Source organism: Myodes glareolus, chromosome 10 (assembly GCF_982192425.1).
Source record: "Myodes glareolus chromosome 10, mMyoGla1.1, whole genome shotgun sequence".
In the NCBI taxonomy this organism is placed as follows: Eukaryota; Metazoa; Chordata; class Mammalia; order Rodentia; family Cricetidae; genus Myodes; species Myodes glareolus.
The window spans coordinates 66,283,113-66,300,781 of NC_142035.1; the positions used below are offsets into that span (position 1 = coordinate 66,283,113).

The following is a 17,669-nucleotide window of genomic DNA, read 5'->3' on the forward strand; positions in this document are numbered from 1 at the left end:
CCCTTTTTGTTTTTGTTTTGTTTTTCAAGACAGGGCTTTTCCAGATAGCCTTTGCTGTCCTGGAACTCACTCTGTAGTCCAGACTGGCCTCATACTCACAGGGATCTGCCTGCCTCTGCCTCCCAAGTGCTGGGATTAAAGGTGCACACCTACTTCCTGACCACTGTCCTATGTATAATAATCAGAAATTAGAAACAACCTAGATATCCCAACTACACAACTCTTTGAACATGGTGAAGTTGAGCTGGTGCCTACTTAGAGCTTTTGGTACAAGAAGGTATTCTGCACGCTACCAGAGGAAAAATGTAAGTACCAACCCAGTCACAGCCTTTGATCTCCAATGGTGTCCTGCCTGCAAGATACGCTAATGCCATTGTGGCACAAAGCTTCTGGGAGTAACCAGCCAACATCTACTGTGGGATAACCTTTCTGTACACTGTGAATTTGTGTTGCTCTAATTGGTTGATAATAAAAGCTACTTTGGCCTATAACAAGGCAGAATATAGTTAGGCGAGAAAGCCATACTGAAAACAGGGAGAAAGAAGGGTGGAGTCAAGGCAGACAAGAACCAACCACCCTGGTGGGAATGCAAATTTATACAACCACTCTGGAAATTAGTATGATTGTTTGTCAGAATATTGGGAATCAACCTACCTCAGGACCCAGAAATACCACTCTTGGGCATATACCCAAAGGATGTTCAATCATACTACAAGGACATCTGTTTAGCTATGTTCATAGCAGCATTATTTGTAATAGCCAGAACCTGGAAACAAACTAGATTCCCCTCAACCAAAGAACGGATAAAGAAATATGGTACGTTTACACAATGGAGTACTACTTAGTGGGAAAAAAAAATGACATCTTGAAATTTGCATGCAAATGGATGAAACTAGAGAAAACCATCCTGAGTGAAGTAACCCAGACCCAGAAATATGAACATGATAAGTGGATACTAGCTATAAACGAAAGATAACAAGTCTATAATCCACAACCCTAGAGAAGATAAGTAACAAGGTGAACCCTAAGAAAAACATATATAAATCCCCCTGGTAAGAGGAAATAGACAAGATCTCCTGACAATGGGGTTCGGGAGAAAAGAGAGAGTGGAAGGGGAAGAGGAAGGGAGAAGGGGAGGGGAGAATGGGAGGGGAGAATGGGAGGGGAAAGAGAACTTGAGGGAGTGGGATGGTCGAGATGGGGGAAAGACAGAGATGAAAGCAAGGAAAGAGATATTTGGATTGAGGGAGCCATTATGGGGATAGCAGAAACCCGGTACTAGAGAAACTCCCAGGAATCCACAAAGATGACAACAGCTAATACCCTAAGCTAATAGTGGAGAAGGTGCTTGAACTGGCCTTGCCCTGTAGTCAGACTGATGAATATCTTAAACGTTTCCATAGAGCCTTCACCCAGCAACTGATGAAAATAAAGGCAGAGACCCACAGCAGAGCACTGGGCTGAGCTCCCAAAGTCCAGTTGAAGAGTGGGAGGAGTGAGATTATGAGCAAAGAGGTCAAGACCATGATGGAGACACCCACTGAAACAGTATACCTGAGCTAATGAGAGCTCACCAACTCCAACCTGACAGGAAAAGAACCAGCATAGGACCAAACTAGTCCCTCTGAATGTGAGTGACAGTTGTATGACTGGGGCAGACTGCTTGTCCGGGCTTTTGGGAAGCCTATTCTCTTTGGATGGATACCTTGCTCGGCCTAGATATAGTAGGGAGGGCCTTGGACCTTCCCCTAAGCAATGTGTCTTACCCTTTCTGAGGAGTGAATGGGGGTGGAGACAGGGGGAAGGTGAAACCTAAAAAACTTTTTAAAAATTTCCCTAAATGATTGTTCATAAATGTTTGTTTACTTTAAAGGGGGATATGCTATAGAGATGAATACTTTTCTTTAAAAAAAATGAGGAGATGAGTTCTTTTATTTTTCTTTTCTTTTTTTAGGATTTATTTATTTATTAACTATACAGTGGTCTGCCTGCATGTGTCCCTGCAGGCCAGAAGAGGGCAGCATATTTCATTACAGATGGTTGTGAGCCACCATGTGGTTGCTGGGAATTGAACTCAGGACCTTTCTCAGGAAGTACAGCCAGTGCTCCTAACCTCTGGGCCATCTCTCCAGCCCCGAGATGAATACTTTTTATTGGTATGGTTCTTGATTTATTGATACAAATTTAAAGTCAATTTTGTTACATGTATACTTCTGCTCTTGACTAAGGTATTGTGTTTGTACAGCTCATTTTAAAATGTAACATATAATTACAAATACAGGTTAATAGAGAGTCATCTATAACAGTCAAGCTGGCAGTCGTGTTAGTTAGGTTTTCTAGATGTACAGAGGTGTATTTCAGATGGATAGGTATTCTTCAAACCTTTCCAAGATTAACAAAATATGACATCTAAAATGATTTTTAAAACTTAGAATTTTTCATGACAGTGAGACACATCTGCTCCTGGCCACACCAATCGATTTCAAGAGGTTGAAGGGTATCAAAGAGACTCCTTATAGAGTTTGCTAGCCATTTGGACAAAAAAAGAAAAAGAAAAAGAAACTGCTGGATGGACTAGTTGGTGGTATGATGGTATGCTGTATAAACTGGACATGCAGAACCCATAAAAAAATAATGATGCTGAAGTTGCCTAAAAAAGGTTAGACAGTCCTTCAGGTTCCTGATTAATAAAAGAGTCTACCAGACATTCTGCAGGACACACAGAAAAAGTGACTGACAAACTGCCAATATAGGCAAAACTGTCTTTAAATTTCCTGCTTCATAAAAAAGTCTGCCAGATACTATGTGCCTGTAAGGTAAATATGGATGCCCCAATGTTACAGAAGAACTTTGGGTGACTATCCAGACAGTGAGATGTCTCTGTCAATTCTAGATTTTGGATGTTGAATATAATATAACTTACAATTCCTGTTTACTTAGGTAATACTATATCCTTCTAGAGTCTTTAATGGAATTAAAAAATAGGTGGTTATAATTATAGTTTTCCTTATTTATAATAAGTGATAAATAAATATAAATATTGTAACTGTAATTCTTGCTTAATATCTGTTTTGTTATACGTAATTTTACTATGTTAAAGTTAAAACCTTCCTCTTTATTTAGACAAAAAAGGGGATTCCTTTCTGTATGCTGTGAATGTTTTATTACCATTGGTTAATAAAGAAACTACTTGGGCCTATGACAGTGCAGAATAGAGAAAGATGGGAAATTCAAGCACAGATAGAAAAGAAAAGAAGGCAGAGTCAAGGAGATGCCTTGTAGCTGCCAAAGGAGAAAGATGCCCTGGAATCTTACTGGTAAACCATGAACCTTATGGTAAAATACACAATAATAGAAATGGGTTAGTTTAATATATAAGAGTTAGTTAATAAGAATCCTAAGCTTAACAAGAATAATTAATAACAATAATAAGAATAATAAGTTAAGGGCTGGAGAGATGGCTCAGAGGTTAAGAGCATTGCCTGCTCTTCCAAAGGTCCTGAGTTCAATTCCCAGCAACCACATGGTGGCTCACAACCATCTGTAATGGGGTCTGATGCCCTCTTCTGGCCTTCAGGCATACACACAGACAGAATATTGTATACATAATAAATAAATATTTAAAAAAGAATAATAAGTTAATAAGAATCCTAGGCCAGTGTTTTGATTAATACAATTTCTGTGTGATTATTTCGGGGTCTGGCCGGAAAATGAACAAGCAGCCTCCACCTAAAATATCCATTCATTCTGTAGTTGTTTTCAAACTGTGTAGTAGCATAGTGTCACTTGTTGAAATACAAACTCCTAAACATCCCTGCAGCCACAAGGCTGAAGATGAAGTCCAGTGATCTGTTTCAATCAACTTGCTGGCAGCTGTGATACATATTCAGGTTGGAAAATCACTATCATCAGGTAATATCTAGGCTTTCATTTAAACCTCCCAAGAAGGTTCATAAATCCTAGCCTGTAGCACAAGTAATAAAAACCCAGAGACAGAAATTGGGGTTCAACTCGAAAACCAGAAAAGCAAAGCAGCCAACCCATGAGTGAAGTCTTCCCTCTACCAAGGCTGGTGACCGCAAACTAAAACCTAAGCCTCTTTCTCCTCTCATTTTATATTCCCTCTAGTTCTGGGATTAAAGGCATGTGACTGACTCCCTAGTACTGGGATTAAAGGTATAAGCCACCACCACCTGGTTTGGTTTCTGCATTGATCTTGTGTAGTCCAGGGTGGCCCTGAACTCAAAAAGAGATCCATCTGCCTCTGTCTCCCAAATCCTGGGATTAAAGGTGTGTGCCATCACTGCCTGACCTCTGGGGCCTTAGCTTTTCCCTTCTGGTCTTTCAAGCATTAGTTATTAAAACATAAATAAAACATCACTATACTAACCCAAAACCATGGAACTTACAGTTTCTCGCTACTTGGAAAAGAAAATATTATGATAGTTCTTTCCTTCTTTCCTTCCTTATTTCTTCATTTATTTAATTTAAATGGGTCTCATTATGTAGCCCTGGCTGGCCTGGAGCTCACTATATAGACCAGGCTAGCTTTGAACCCACAGAGAGCCACCCGTCTCTGTGTCTCAGGTGCTGGGGTTAAAGTCGTACACCACCACCTCCTAGCTGTTTGGGATAGTTGTAAAACAAATCATGGACCCCTTGCAAATACAAATCTCATACAACAAACACAATTTCTTGACTCTCTCTCTGTAATCAGTCAGACTTTTAATTAGTTTGGCTCCCTTCTGTGCTGAGTGCATGAAAAAGAAAATGGAGAAACATCGGTAGGTTTTCCCAGAAAGAAGGCCACCCTTACTTTTTCGTTTGAAAGAGTATCTCAATCATTTGCACTGAGAGCCTTCAACTGACCCTGTAGTCCAGGCAGGCCCTTAAATGGTCCACCCTTCTGTCTAAGCCTGCAGCGTAGCTAGTGTTACAGGCTTGTGCTACAACGCCTGGGTTTTCATTTGTTGTGTATTTTAAACATTTCCATCTGCTACTGAGGGGTGCTCAAGGTTACAGATGGAGGGGAGCTGACAAGAGCTACTCTTTGAGCCCCCAAGTTCTGTCCACACTGTGCTGGAGATGACGGAGAGGCAAAGTCTGCCAGGTAATGATGAAACGTTAAGGGGGTTCGAGGGCTTGCCTCGGGGCTAGGCAACTCCTCAAAATGGATGGAACCAATCCCTAAAATACACAGGACAGACTTCTGCTGCCTTCCCTCCCCACTCTAAGCTGTTCACTAGGCTTTTTATTTCTTTTTTTTTTTCATTGATTTTTATTGAGCTCTACATTTTTCTCTGCTCCCCTCTCTGCCTCTCTCCTCCCCATTTCAACCCTCCCCGAAGGTCCCCATGCTCCTAATTTACTCAGGAGATCTTGTCTTTTTCTACTTCCCATATAGATTCGATCTATGTATGTCTCTCTTAGTGTCCGCATTGTTGTCTAAGTTCTCTGGGATTGTGATTTGTAGGCTGACTTTCTTTGCTTTATGTTTAAAAACCACCTATGAGTGAGTCCATGTGATAATTGTCTTTCTGTGTCTGGGTTTCCTCACTCAAAATAATGCTTTCTAGCTTCATCCATTTTCCTGCAAAATTCAAGATGTCATTATTTTTTTCTGCTGTGTAGTACTCCATTGTGTAAATTACCACATTTTCCTTATCCATTCTTCGCTCAAGGTTCATTTAGGTTGTTTCCAGATTCTGGCTATGACAAACAAAGCTGCTATGAACATAGCTGAGCATGATTGAGCATCCTTTGGATATATACCCAAAAGTGGTATTACTGGGTCTTAAGGAAGGTTGTTTCCTAATTTTCTGAGAAATCGCCACACTGACATCCAAAGGGACTGCACCAGCTTGCTTTCTTACTAGCAATGCAGAAGTTTTCCCTTTTCCCCACAACCTCTCCAGCATAAGTTGTCATCAGTGTTTTTGTTCTTGGCCATTCTTTTTTTTTTTAAGTTTTTTTTTATTAATTTATAAAAGTTTCCACTTCCGCCCCTCCTCCCAATAAATACCCTCCCACTCCCCCCACTCCTTCTCCTCCTCCCTCTCCAGCCCTAAGAGCAGTCAGGGTTTCCTGCCCTGTGAGAAGTTCAAGTTCCTCCCCCCCCCCCCCCCCCCCCGTCCCTCCAGGTCTAGGAAGGTGAGCATCCAAACAGACTAGGATCCCAAAAAGCAGAGGAAGCAAGTCCCAGTGCCATTATCAATGGCTTCTCAGACAGTCCCCATGCCAGTCACATTCAGAGAATCCGGTTTGATCACGTGCTCATTCAGTTCCAGTCCAGCTGGCCTTAGTGAGCTCTCATTAGATCAGTCCCCTTGTATCAGTGGGTGAACGCACTCCTTACGGTCCTGCCTTCCTTGTTCATGTTCTCCCTCCTTCTGCTCCTCATTTGGACCTTGGGGGCTCAGTCCAGTGCTCCAATGTGGGTCTCTGTCTCTATCTCCATCCATCGTCGGATGAAGGTTCACTCTGATCCTGTCTTCCTTGTTCACGTTCTCCCTCCTTCTGCTTCTCATTTGGACCTAGGGAGTTAAGTCCAGTGTTCCAATGTGGGTCTCTGTCTCTATCTCCATCCATCACCAGATGAAGGTTCTATGGTGATATGCAAAACATTCATCAGTATGGTTATGGACCAAGGCCAGTTCAGGCACCCTCTCCTCTGCTGTCCAGGGAACAATCTGGGGATCTCTCCTTGGACCTGGGAACCCCTCTAGAATCAAGTCTCTTGTAAACCCTAAAATGGCTCCCTTAGTTGAGGTATATACTTCCCTGCTCCCATATCCATCCTTCCTCCCTCCACCCCATCCCAATCCCCCAAGCTTTCCCCAATCCTCCCCTACTCCCCTCTCTCTAACCCTCTCCCCTTCCATTCCCCCCAACCCCCGTGCACCCAAGGTTGCCTGGCACTCTTGTCTACTTCCAATATCCAGGAAAATAACTACATGATTTTCTTCAGGTTCATCTTGTTATTTAGCTTCTCTAGGATCACAACTTCTTACAAGAGTAAGATTAGGCTTTTTATTTCTTAAAGGTGGGTGTGATCAGAAGATAATTTCCACCTCTTCCAAACACTGCAACTGGTGTCTGGGTCATACACTCCACCTTCCCTCGGGGTACTATTGTGGGGCCTCTGCTCTAGGGGCAGGCAGTTACTTCTATTACCACGTTAGGTCCTATGCCACTTCACTGACCAGCTCAGTCCAGAATCTCTCTGAGTCTTTCCCATGTGTCGATTTTTTACGTTCTAATGTACTGCCATTCTCATGAGCATGGAAAAGTAGATTATGTTCACCCTTCTTTAAAAATAAGAAAAAGCCAGTTTAGAGAGAAGACTTAATGTTTAAAAGCATTGCCTACTCTTGCCCAAAACCAGGGTTTGATTCCCAGCATCCACCCAGCGGATAACTGTCTGTAACTCCAGTCCTAAGAGACTCCCTCTTCTGGCCTTCGGTTGGTATTGCATACAGGCACGAAGTTGGTCCACAGACAAGCATGCAGTCAGTAGCATAGCTTCCTCCCACTCTGCTCCTCCTGGTCCCTCTTTCTCATGTGTCACGAAGCTCTCCGAGCACCACAGCCCCAAACAACTTTCCAAGATGCATCTTATCTCCTTGGAACTAAACCCAGGCTCCTGTGTCAGTCCTTATCTAATTAGATTTCTCAGCTTTGCTTGATGCACGCAGTGTGTCCCTGCCTCCTGAAGACATTTTCTTCCTATTGCTTACAGAAAAATATGCTTCCGTTAGGAATGCAAAGATAAATACATAATCTTGCTTTTACTTCTATTGGGAAGGGTTTGCTAGCTGCCAAGGAATTCTGGGCTTTCAGATTTTCTCATAAACCTAACTGCAGGAGTACTTCCAAGGCTTTTTATGACAGGGCACACATAGAAAAATGATAGATTCCCCAAAGTCTGGGGATACCGCACAAGACAGAAAGGAAGGGAGTCCCCTACCACCGCCACACCCCAGGACTAGGAGATAAGCTTCACACGTGAATCCAGAGGCTGCAGTTTAGTCCTCAAGTATAAGCTGTCTCACCAGCTTTCCTGTTCTGCAGAGACAGTGCAACTATTCAGTATCCTCGAGAATGACTCTTCTGTCCCAAGAATTTGACCCAAAAGCTTCACTTTCTTCCTGGATGCTGTTTAGGGCTGAACAAGATTTAGTCTCTCAGTTCATGCACCCGAGCCTCTTTTACGCTCCAAGGCATCTAGCACCAGTAAACAGTGTTCTTAAGGCATCGGTTAAAATCGTGCCCCAGATACTATTACTTCATAGAAAATGAGAAGCCATCATCCCCCCCCCGAAATTTAAAAAATAATTATTTTTTCCCAACTCAATCAGTTTCTCCTCCCTTCCTCCTCTCCCCACCCCCATCCTTCTTCTCATCCGCACCCACTCCAAGAAGGTATCTCTTAATTGAAATGAGCTTTAGACTGCATGCACTTCTTTTCTCTGAGTTAGAAGTTAGATGTTTGTTACTTTAAAAGAGTCGCCTTTAAAAAAATGCGCAAATTTTGTTTCTTCACACATTCCTTCAATAGGAATTCCCCTTGGTTTTTAACCCATTGTGAGCTGTCGTGTTTTAAGCCTGCCGCTTCCCTGCGGTACCTCCAATGCTCATTTCCGTTTTCTATCCCCAGCATTCAAGTCTATCACACCCATAGGCCGCCTCCTCCATCCCCCCCACCCCACCCGCAACCACACCCTTCATTTCCACCCTACGATCCCTCACCTCCACCACCCTCCCAGTCTTAAACAATTCATTCCTTAATCTCCTTCATCTTCTTAACCCCCCTTTTTAAAAAATTGCCACAAGAGGGCAGCAGTTTCATATGAATGGGACTCAGGCACTGAGGCACATTAAAATGCAAACGAGCATTCACCAAAAAATTTAAAAGGACACAAAGCTGGGTGGGTAGGGAAGGGAATGGATCTGGGAGAGGTTGTGGGAGGGAATGGATGTGCTCACAACACATCATACGAAATTCTCAAAGAGCTAGTGATGATACCCTATAAAAATGCTGCTGACTGTCCAGAGATTTCCATGGAAGAAAAACGGTTTCAAGGGGAGAAAGAGAGGAAAGAGAGAGGGTATTGGGGCATGAAGATGACCAAAATTCATTTTTACATGTATAAAAATGGAAGAGAATTTTTCATTAAAAATTTTTTAATTGAAAATTTTTGTAATTAAAACCCAATACTTGAGCTGAAAAGATGGCTCAGCGGTTAAGAGAACTGACTGTTCTTCTAGAGGTCCTGAGTTCAATTCCCACCACCATATGGTGGCTCACAACCATCTGTAATAAGATCTGGTACCCTCTTCTGGCACGGGCATACATGTAAGCAGAATACTGTATACTAAGTAAATAAAATAAAGTTTAAAAATACTTATTCACTAGGCAGAATAATTTTGCAATGATAATATATATATATACATATATTGCTATACTGTTACCCAATGCAATGATGATGTGTACACATATTTATGTTTTCCCAAATTTATTTTGCCTTTTACCTTATACTTACCTTAACTATCTCAACACTATCAATTCTAACAATAGTGTGATGATAAATTAAGTCATTTTCTAAGAAAAAAAGTTTAACAATTATAATCTTACTCTACATACATTTCATACTCTGGAAGTAATGACGAATCTCGAATGGAAAAGAAAATCAGGCAGAACTGTGATGAGCGGAGATGACCTGTTTATGTCTCTTCCAGGTACTGGTGGAGAAGAGTGGAGGCAGAACAGAGCGGCTCCAAACCTCAGACTAAATCCGAAAACAACTTCCTGAACCAGGATGGAGGCGGAATCTTACCACAATGAAACCACAGTCAATGGCACCCCAGTGAATCCCCAGGCTTTGGAACGCCATGGGCTTTGGGAAGTCGTCACTATTGCAGCGGTGACGGCCGTGGTCAGCCTCATGACCATTGTGGGCAATGTCTTGGTCATGATCTCCTTCAAAGTCAACAGTCAGCTCAAGACAGTTAACAACTATTACCTGCTCAGCTTGGCCTGCGCGGACCTCATCATTGGGGTCTTCTCCATGAACCTCTACACGACCTACATCCTCATGGGTCGCTGGGTTCTCGGGAGTCTGGCTTGTGACCTTTGGCTTGCACTGGACTATGTTGCCAGCAACGCTTCTGTCATGAACCTTCTGGTGATTAGCTTCGACCGTTACTTTTCCATCACAAGACCACTGACATACCGGGCCAAGCGTACCCCAAAGAGGGCGGGCATTATGATCGGCTTGGCCTGGTTCATCTCCTTCATCCTCTGGGCGCCAGCAATCCTCTGCTGGCAATACTTGGTGGGGAAGCGGACAGTACCCCCCGATGAGTGCCAGATCCAATTCCTCTCCGAGCCCACCATTACTTTCGGCACTGCCATCGCTGCCTTCTACATCCCTGTCTCCGTCATGACCATACTCTACTGCCGGATCTACAGGGAAACGGAGAAGCGAACCAAGGACCTGGCTGACCTCCAGGGTTCTGATTCTGTGGCAGAAGCCAAGAAGAGAAAGCCAGCTCACAGGACCCTGCTCAGATCTTTCTTTAGCTACCCTAGACCCAGCCTGGCCCAGAAGGAAAGGAATGACTGGTCATCCTCCCGCAGAAGACCCTCAACCACAGGAAAGCCAACCCAGGCCACGGGCCTAAGTGCAGACTGGGACAAGGCTGAGCAGGTCACTACCTGTAGCAGCTATGCCTCCTCAGAGGATGAGGCCAAGACCACCACTGACCCTGTCTTCCAAGTGGTCTACAAGAACCAGGCCAAGGAAAGCGCAAGGAAAGAATTCAGCACTGAAGAGACCAAGGAAACTTTTGGGAATGCTCAGACTGAAAACAATGACTATGACACTCCCAAGTACTTCCTGTCCCCGGCTACTGCTCAGAAACTCAAGAGTCAGAAGTGTGTTGCCTATAAGTTCCGACTGGTGGTAAAAGCTGATGGGACCCAAGAGACTAACAATGGCTGTCGCAAGGTGAAAATCATGCCCTGTACCTTCCCGGTGTCCAAAGACCCTTCCACGAAAGGCCTGGATCCCAACCTCAGCCATCAAATGACCAAACGAAAGAGAATGGTCCTAGTCAAGGAGAGGAAAGCAGCCCAGACCTTGAGTGCCATCCTCCTGGCCTTCATCATCACGTGGACCCCTTACAACATCATGGTCCTGGTTTCCACCTTCTGTGACAAGTGTGTCCCTGTCACCTTGTGGCACTTGGGTTACTGGTTGTGCTACGTCAACAGCACTGTCAACCCCATCTGCTATGCTCTCTGCAACAGAACCTTCAGGAAGACTTTTAAGATGCTGCTCCTCTGCCGGTGGAAAAAGAAAAAAGCCGAGGAAAAACTGTACTGGCAAGGGAACAGCAAGCTACCCTGAAAAGTCAGCAACGCCCCTCGAAAGCATCATAACCACGTGGGGTCCGGTTTGCTTGTTTTCAAGGACGTCATCTGCCATTCTGAGTCCCCGAAGACTTGTCAGGACTCAAGGTCTGTTGTCAGATGAAGAGTAACACACACACAGCAACGAGTCTTCTCTATTACCAAGGCCACCTGATGCCACTAGAGTCTGCTGGTGGAGCAGAGAGACAGACTCAGGGCCCTGCTCTGGACGTACATCTGAGTCACAGTGGGCAATGATTTGGGGGAACTGACCTGTGCAGAACAGTAGCGACCAGATGGAAATCTTCCCCTGTGGCTTTCTGTCATAGACTATTCGGGACTGTGTATGTGTCTGTGTGAAATTGTCTTATACCAGTGAGAATCAGGAGAATGTAGGCCACTGTCGCCTCTGGATAAGAATGATATTCAACTGGCTTCTAAGAATATCACTCGTAATTTAATCAGCACTTATTATGCAGCTATCACGTGCTTTGTACTGTGGCATGTTTTTCTGTTCATATGCAGAACGATGCTCTCACTCCCCCTTACATAGCTATGACAACGCCTGTGCCCGGTGAAACCATGGTGATTTCCACAGACCATCAGTTTCTCAGAATCCTGAGTCAAGAAGGGTGCTGACGTTGGCACACTTGGCACACTTGGTCTCCTAAAGGGGCTTCTATTCTGCTACTAATGATGATCAAGTTTCCGTACAGTTACTTTTGTGTTTTACCAGTGAGGCAATTATTTCTCTAAACAAATATTGTGTATCACTTTTGGTGCCCATTTGGAATCATTTACTAAATATGCTGTGTTCCCAGGAGAAACTGATTGTATAACAGCCCTGTCCAGTAGGAATCCTCTCCAAAATATTGAATGTTGGGTCTTTTATGTTGTTTTCAGGGGAATTGCTTTCTAATCTCTTCTCAGGACAATTCAGACACAAAACATGGAAACCAAATATGCTTTTCCTTCTATGCTTTGACATTTATTTAAGAGTTTTTGAAGCTCCCAATCCCCCTCATTCAACCCTTAACACACCCAGACATTCACAGATTACTGTCTTGTGCTGGGAAAGAAATGCTACTTGGGCAAGCAGAGGGAAATATTCTCTCTCTCTCTCTCTCTCTCTCTCTCTCTCTCTCTCTCCCTTCCTCTCTTATAAGTCTTTCATATTTGAAAGAAATGACTTCCTTATTCAGTCCTACCCAAATTCACCCCAAAGTGAGGAGCTCAGAAACTTACCGTTGAGAGTTCAGTGCAGTTGGTTATGGTCCTTAAATATGAACGCTTTGGCTAGGAGGAGCCCAGTGATACGACATTTTCTTCCACATCCATGAGGCACCAGATTTGACCCTCAGCACCAAAGCAAACATTGTTTAAATGTAAGTTTCATCTTAAAAACTAAGTGTAAATTATAATGACATAAAAACAAAATTATCAACATACATTTGTGCCATGGAATTATTTAAAAACTGAGTTTGTTGGAACTATTTAACTGAAGTATTTTTATATAAACAAACTGGAAGTGGAGTGGTGCTCATTGGACAGTGCTTGTCCAGCATGCTGAAAACCCTGGGTTTGAGTTTTAGAAGCAAGAGAGGAAAAATATTGAACCTAAGATGCTTTTTTGATGACTCTAAACATAAATATATGTACAAGAAATTAAAGCTATGAAATAAGTTGAATTAATGAAAGCTCCACAGTAAAAGCAGTGCAGAGCTACATGAAGAACTGGCAGGTGGAGAAATCCTTTTGGAAGCTTCCTAGTTAGATCTGCTATTATTTGACACTGTGTTAAAAAATTCTCTACACTTCAGCTGGGTGTGGTGGAACATACCTCTAATACCAGCACTTGAGCAGTGGAGGCAGCTTTGTCTATAGCAAGATCCTCTTTCAAAAAGAAAAAAAAATCTGGATTTCATTTCACTCAGTGGAAGCCAGCTCTCTTTCAACCTCATTTGCTAAGAGGATGTCAAAAGAAGAGAAGAAGAAGAAGAAGAAGAAGAAGAAGAAGAAGAAGAAGAAGAAGAAGAAGAAGAAGAAGAAGAATTGGCCTGTTTCCTGGGAACTAGACGTGTGTCTGAGTTCTTCCTCCAACCCTGGAAGAAGAGAGTTAGATGCCAAGGAGCCTTTGGGATGGGGAACTCTTGGGCAGCACAAGGCTAATCTACCCAGGCTTCTATTCTATCCTGCAGAGCCCTGATGTTGAAATGGAACATGTTTGATGCACCGTAGCTGTGGAGTCTTTGTGAAGGGCAGGTTCCTACCTGCTAAGAAACTAGCAGAAAATACTAATTGGCTCAGATCTCTAAGACAGAGTTCCCAGGCCTACGTGACACCAGGAAGGTGTGGCTTTATTCCGAAACCTGCTCTACCAGCTGTAGACAGGCTTGATTCTCTTCCTTTAAGGCCTTGGCTGCTGACAGAATTGGAAATCTTTCAATGAAAACGGCATTTTAATCCTATATTGGGTATTCATCAGTCACAGTAGAAGGATAAGGCAGTTAAAGCAAAGGAACCCAGAGCTGGAATGGAGAGAGTATTGCTCCATCATCACACAGAATGAGCGCTTTTAGTTTATCTTTTGTGAAACTGATCTTTGACTTTGGAAAGTAGCCAGGTTCACAAAGGTACTCATGCCGACTAACACAGACAAAGTGTACCCCAAAACTACTAGGGGAAACCAAAGTTTCCTTGAGTCGGGGCCTTAAGTGGGGCCTTCAGAATGCAAAGATTCAGCTGTCAACTACAGGGACTGGTTGAGCGGGCGGGGTGTATCCTGTCCTACGCCTTCTGGGCTAGGATCCCAGATCCCAGTCTCCTGAGCTCTGTCTGTGGTGGAAACTGTGTTCAGCTTTAACTAGTTATCCATTGAAGCTATGTGTTGCTAATAATGTGATTTGTTTCTCTTTGGCTGTGAACTTGGTAACAAGTCCCTCTTTTCCATTCCTGTTTGGCCAAACAACACACCTTACCAGTGTTCCTCTGCTTTGCTCCTCTGGCGAGTGTGCTCTGAGGGTGATGCTGTCAGTTATTTGTATTGTGAAATCTGCACCTAAACCCTTGGGTTGGGATATATAGCCGTCTACTACAAATATCCGAATCACAGCAAAGCATATTGTACTCATGTTGTTCTGGATATTAAAGACATTCAGCTGCCCAGTGATTCTGTGAAAAGTGTTAAAACTGGAGACTCTTCTCCGGTTAGCATGACAGACCCAATTTGTACCGGGGTCTTACCCAGCTCTGCATGGCCTTCCCTTTTACAATAGGGCACACAATATGGAATACACATCCCTGTTGCTACTTTCTGTGATGTGCCATTCCAGTTACCAATGATCAAATTAAGATTAAATAATGATGATAAAACGTCTGTGGCTAAAAGTCTTCCTTTCTCCTGTAGGACTGGGATGAGGGACAAACCTGGAAGTCCAACTCTTCTCAGACAGAGGCCCTGTGCCAACGGGAACAGCCTCACTTTCTCCCCCGTCATGTCATTAGCATTTTGTGATTGTAATTTCTATCTCATCAGTTTAGGATTATGCAAGCTCGTTGCTAATTTAAGGAAATCTAGGCAGGGAGTGGGTAAATGTGTTAGGAAAGGAGCCAGAAGCACATTTTAAAAAGAACAAATTCTTTTGAATTCTGAACTTATGTAAAAGCTGAATCAATACTAGAAGAATCTCTTTGTCCTTCATCTGTTTTACAAACCCATTAAGGTTTTGTTCTATTAGTGTGCTCTCTCTCTCTCAGTGTGCACAGCTGTGTGTGCTGGCCCACCATTTTTTTTCTCACCTCTCTTAGAGTAGGTTTTCTCCATGTGTCTATTTACCTTGGAATGTCTCCATGTTTGTTCCTTAAGAACAATGTTACTTTTATGTAACTAATGCACAAACAACGAAAATCAAGAAAATTGACATTGCTACAATGTTGATTTGTAGTCTATACACTGTTCAAATTTCACTAGTCCTACAAATGTTTGTTGTAAGAATTTCTTTTCCAGTCCAGGTTCTAATCTAGGACCAAACAGAATGCTCTACCACGGCCTGTTTAGAACCTTGCATCTGGAGAAGGGCCTCAGCTTTTCTTGGCCTTTCATAGTGTGTGCGTTTTTCAGGCCCTTCTGCATGCTAAGCAAGCACTCTTGTGTTGATCTACAGACTCAGTTCCACAATGGTCCTGCACTTTCCTTCCCCCTACTTTGGGACATGATCTGGCTGTTTTGGAACTCAAGATTCTCCAGCATTAGCTTCCCAAGTGCTTGGATTTTAAGTATTAGCCGCTCCCCACACTGATTTAACTTCTTTTTAATAAGTAGAATATTAATGTTTGTAAAAGTCAAAACTACAACCAGGTTTACTCAGAAAAGTGTCCCTCTGCCCTCTCTTTCTTTTATCCTATTCCATCATTGTCTAGTTAACAGACTCTGTTTCTCCCCCTTTGTCTTTAACAAAACAAAAAACAAAGGCAAAAAAAAAAAACCCACAATGGCCAGCAAGAAGGCTCCACAGATAAAGTTGCTTGCCTCTAAACCCAAGTTCAATCTCTGGGACCCACGAGGTGGAACGAGAGAACCAGTTCCTGCAAATTGTCCTCTGATGGCATACAAACAAAATAAATAAATATAAAAAGGCTTTAAAAATTCTTATAGTCATTTTTTTCAGTGTTAGCATCCATTTTAAAATTCTGCATATTTTGATGTTTTAAGAAAAATATCCACCGCTTTTCTCTTTCTGTGAAAAATGAAGCTCTGACTTTTCCACAGAAATTATTTCCCTCAAACTCACCATCCCTAGGGCCCTCAATTTACAAAAGTGCTGTGTGGACATGGATGTCTCTATCAAGCAATTTTTCATTGGGTATTATGTTCTAGAGCTCGCCATAAAGCTAGACACATGGGTCCTAGAGAAGACACACGCTGTGCCCGCCTGCAGCAGCTACTATTACCGAAAGCTATGAAAGCATCCAGTAAAACTAATAGAGCTATGTCATAGGGTTTCTATTGCTGTGAAGAGACACCATGGCCACGGCAACTCTTATAAAGAAAAACATTTAACTGAGGTGGCTCCCGTACAGTTTCAGAGATTCAATCCCTTATCATCAGAATGGGGAGCATGGTGGCATGCAGGCAGATGTGGTGCTGGAGCTGAGAGTCCTATATTTAGACTCAGAAGCAACAGGAAATCGACTATCACACAGAGTGAAGCTTGAGAAAAGAGACCTAAAAGCCCCCACACTGGCACACTTCCTCCAACAAGACCACACCTATTTCAATAAGGTCACACCTCCTAACAGTGCCACTCCCTTTGGGGGCCATTTTCCTTCAAACCACCACAAGTTATGGAGAGAATAAGTGATAACAGACAAAAGACCAACTCACATGTTCATGTCGAACTCAGAGAGGCGACAGCCATTATAATCCTCCAAGGAACCGCACTCCTCTCCCTTAGTAATTCATGAGTTATGTGTGGGGGTGGGGAATACAACCTTAAATTCATCTGTGATCCAAAATTAGGGGAATAAAACCAAAGTAAAATGAGCCTCGTTTTTGCTTATTGTGTCCAACAATTATCCATACTTATTTAGCATCATTATATGTCATGGAAATCTATCTACCAAAAAATCCTAATGCCTTTTTTTATATTAACTCTCAACAAGTCTCAAACCACTAGATATCCACAAGGATGTTCATTATGTTCCTTCTAAGAATGGCCATCCCAAGAGTGCCATTTCCCAGTCCTTGGCAGAGCGTTTAGAAATGTGATTATCTTGTATAAATGTATCTGCATTGACATCCTAATAAAAAGAAGCAACTTCACCTCTAACAGAATGTTGCAAATGCATTCTTGTATTCCAAATATCTCAAGATGGAAATTAGTACTTATTTTTAGTGGTACTCATGTATCCAAAGATAGACAAAGTTACCTTTGGTCAAAATCCATCAAGTTATTGATGATGATATACTAACAATAGGCCAGATTACCAACTGATCAGTCCAGTAGATTGTGGTAGAAAACACCACATGCTGAAAGATAGCAGTGGGAATACTGATCAGATTTCCTCTGGTATCTTGAGTACAACTCTACTCCCTGGAAACCCGGTCTGTCATGGACAGACAGTCTTCAGATGGGAGGGATCTTTGATACCCAGGAAGTAGGGCCTATTGAGAAGAATAAGAAAAGAAATGATGCTACATGACTGGAGAGATGACTCAGCCATTAAGAGCACTGGCTGCTCCTCCATAGGATCCAGT

At 42.8% G+C, this 17,669-nt stretch overlaps 1 protein-coding gene across 1 annotated transcript in view; it reads left to right on the top strand.

Moving 5' to 3' along the window:
• Chrm5 (cholinergic receptor muscarinic 5) overlaps nucleotides 1-17,157 on the top strand; it is a 70,266-nt gene extending 53,109 nt beyond the window's left edge. Inside the window, exon 2 of the mRNA XM_048459513.3 lies at nucleotides 9,739-17,157. Coding sequence (XP_048315470.1) covers nucleotides 9,819-11,411 — 1,593 coding nt within the window. The 5' untranslated portion in view covers nucleotides 9,739-9,818 and the 3' untranslated portion in view covers nucleotides 11,412-17,157. The remainder of the gene's footprint in view (nucleotides 1-9,738) is intronic.
• The last annotated feature ends 512 nt before the right edge of the window (nucleotides 17,158-17,669 follow it).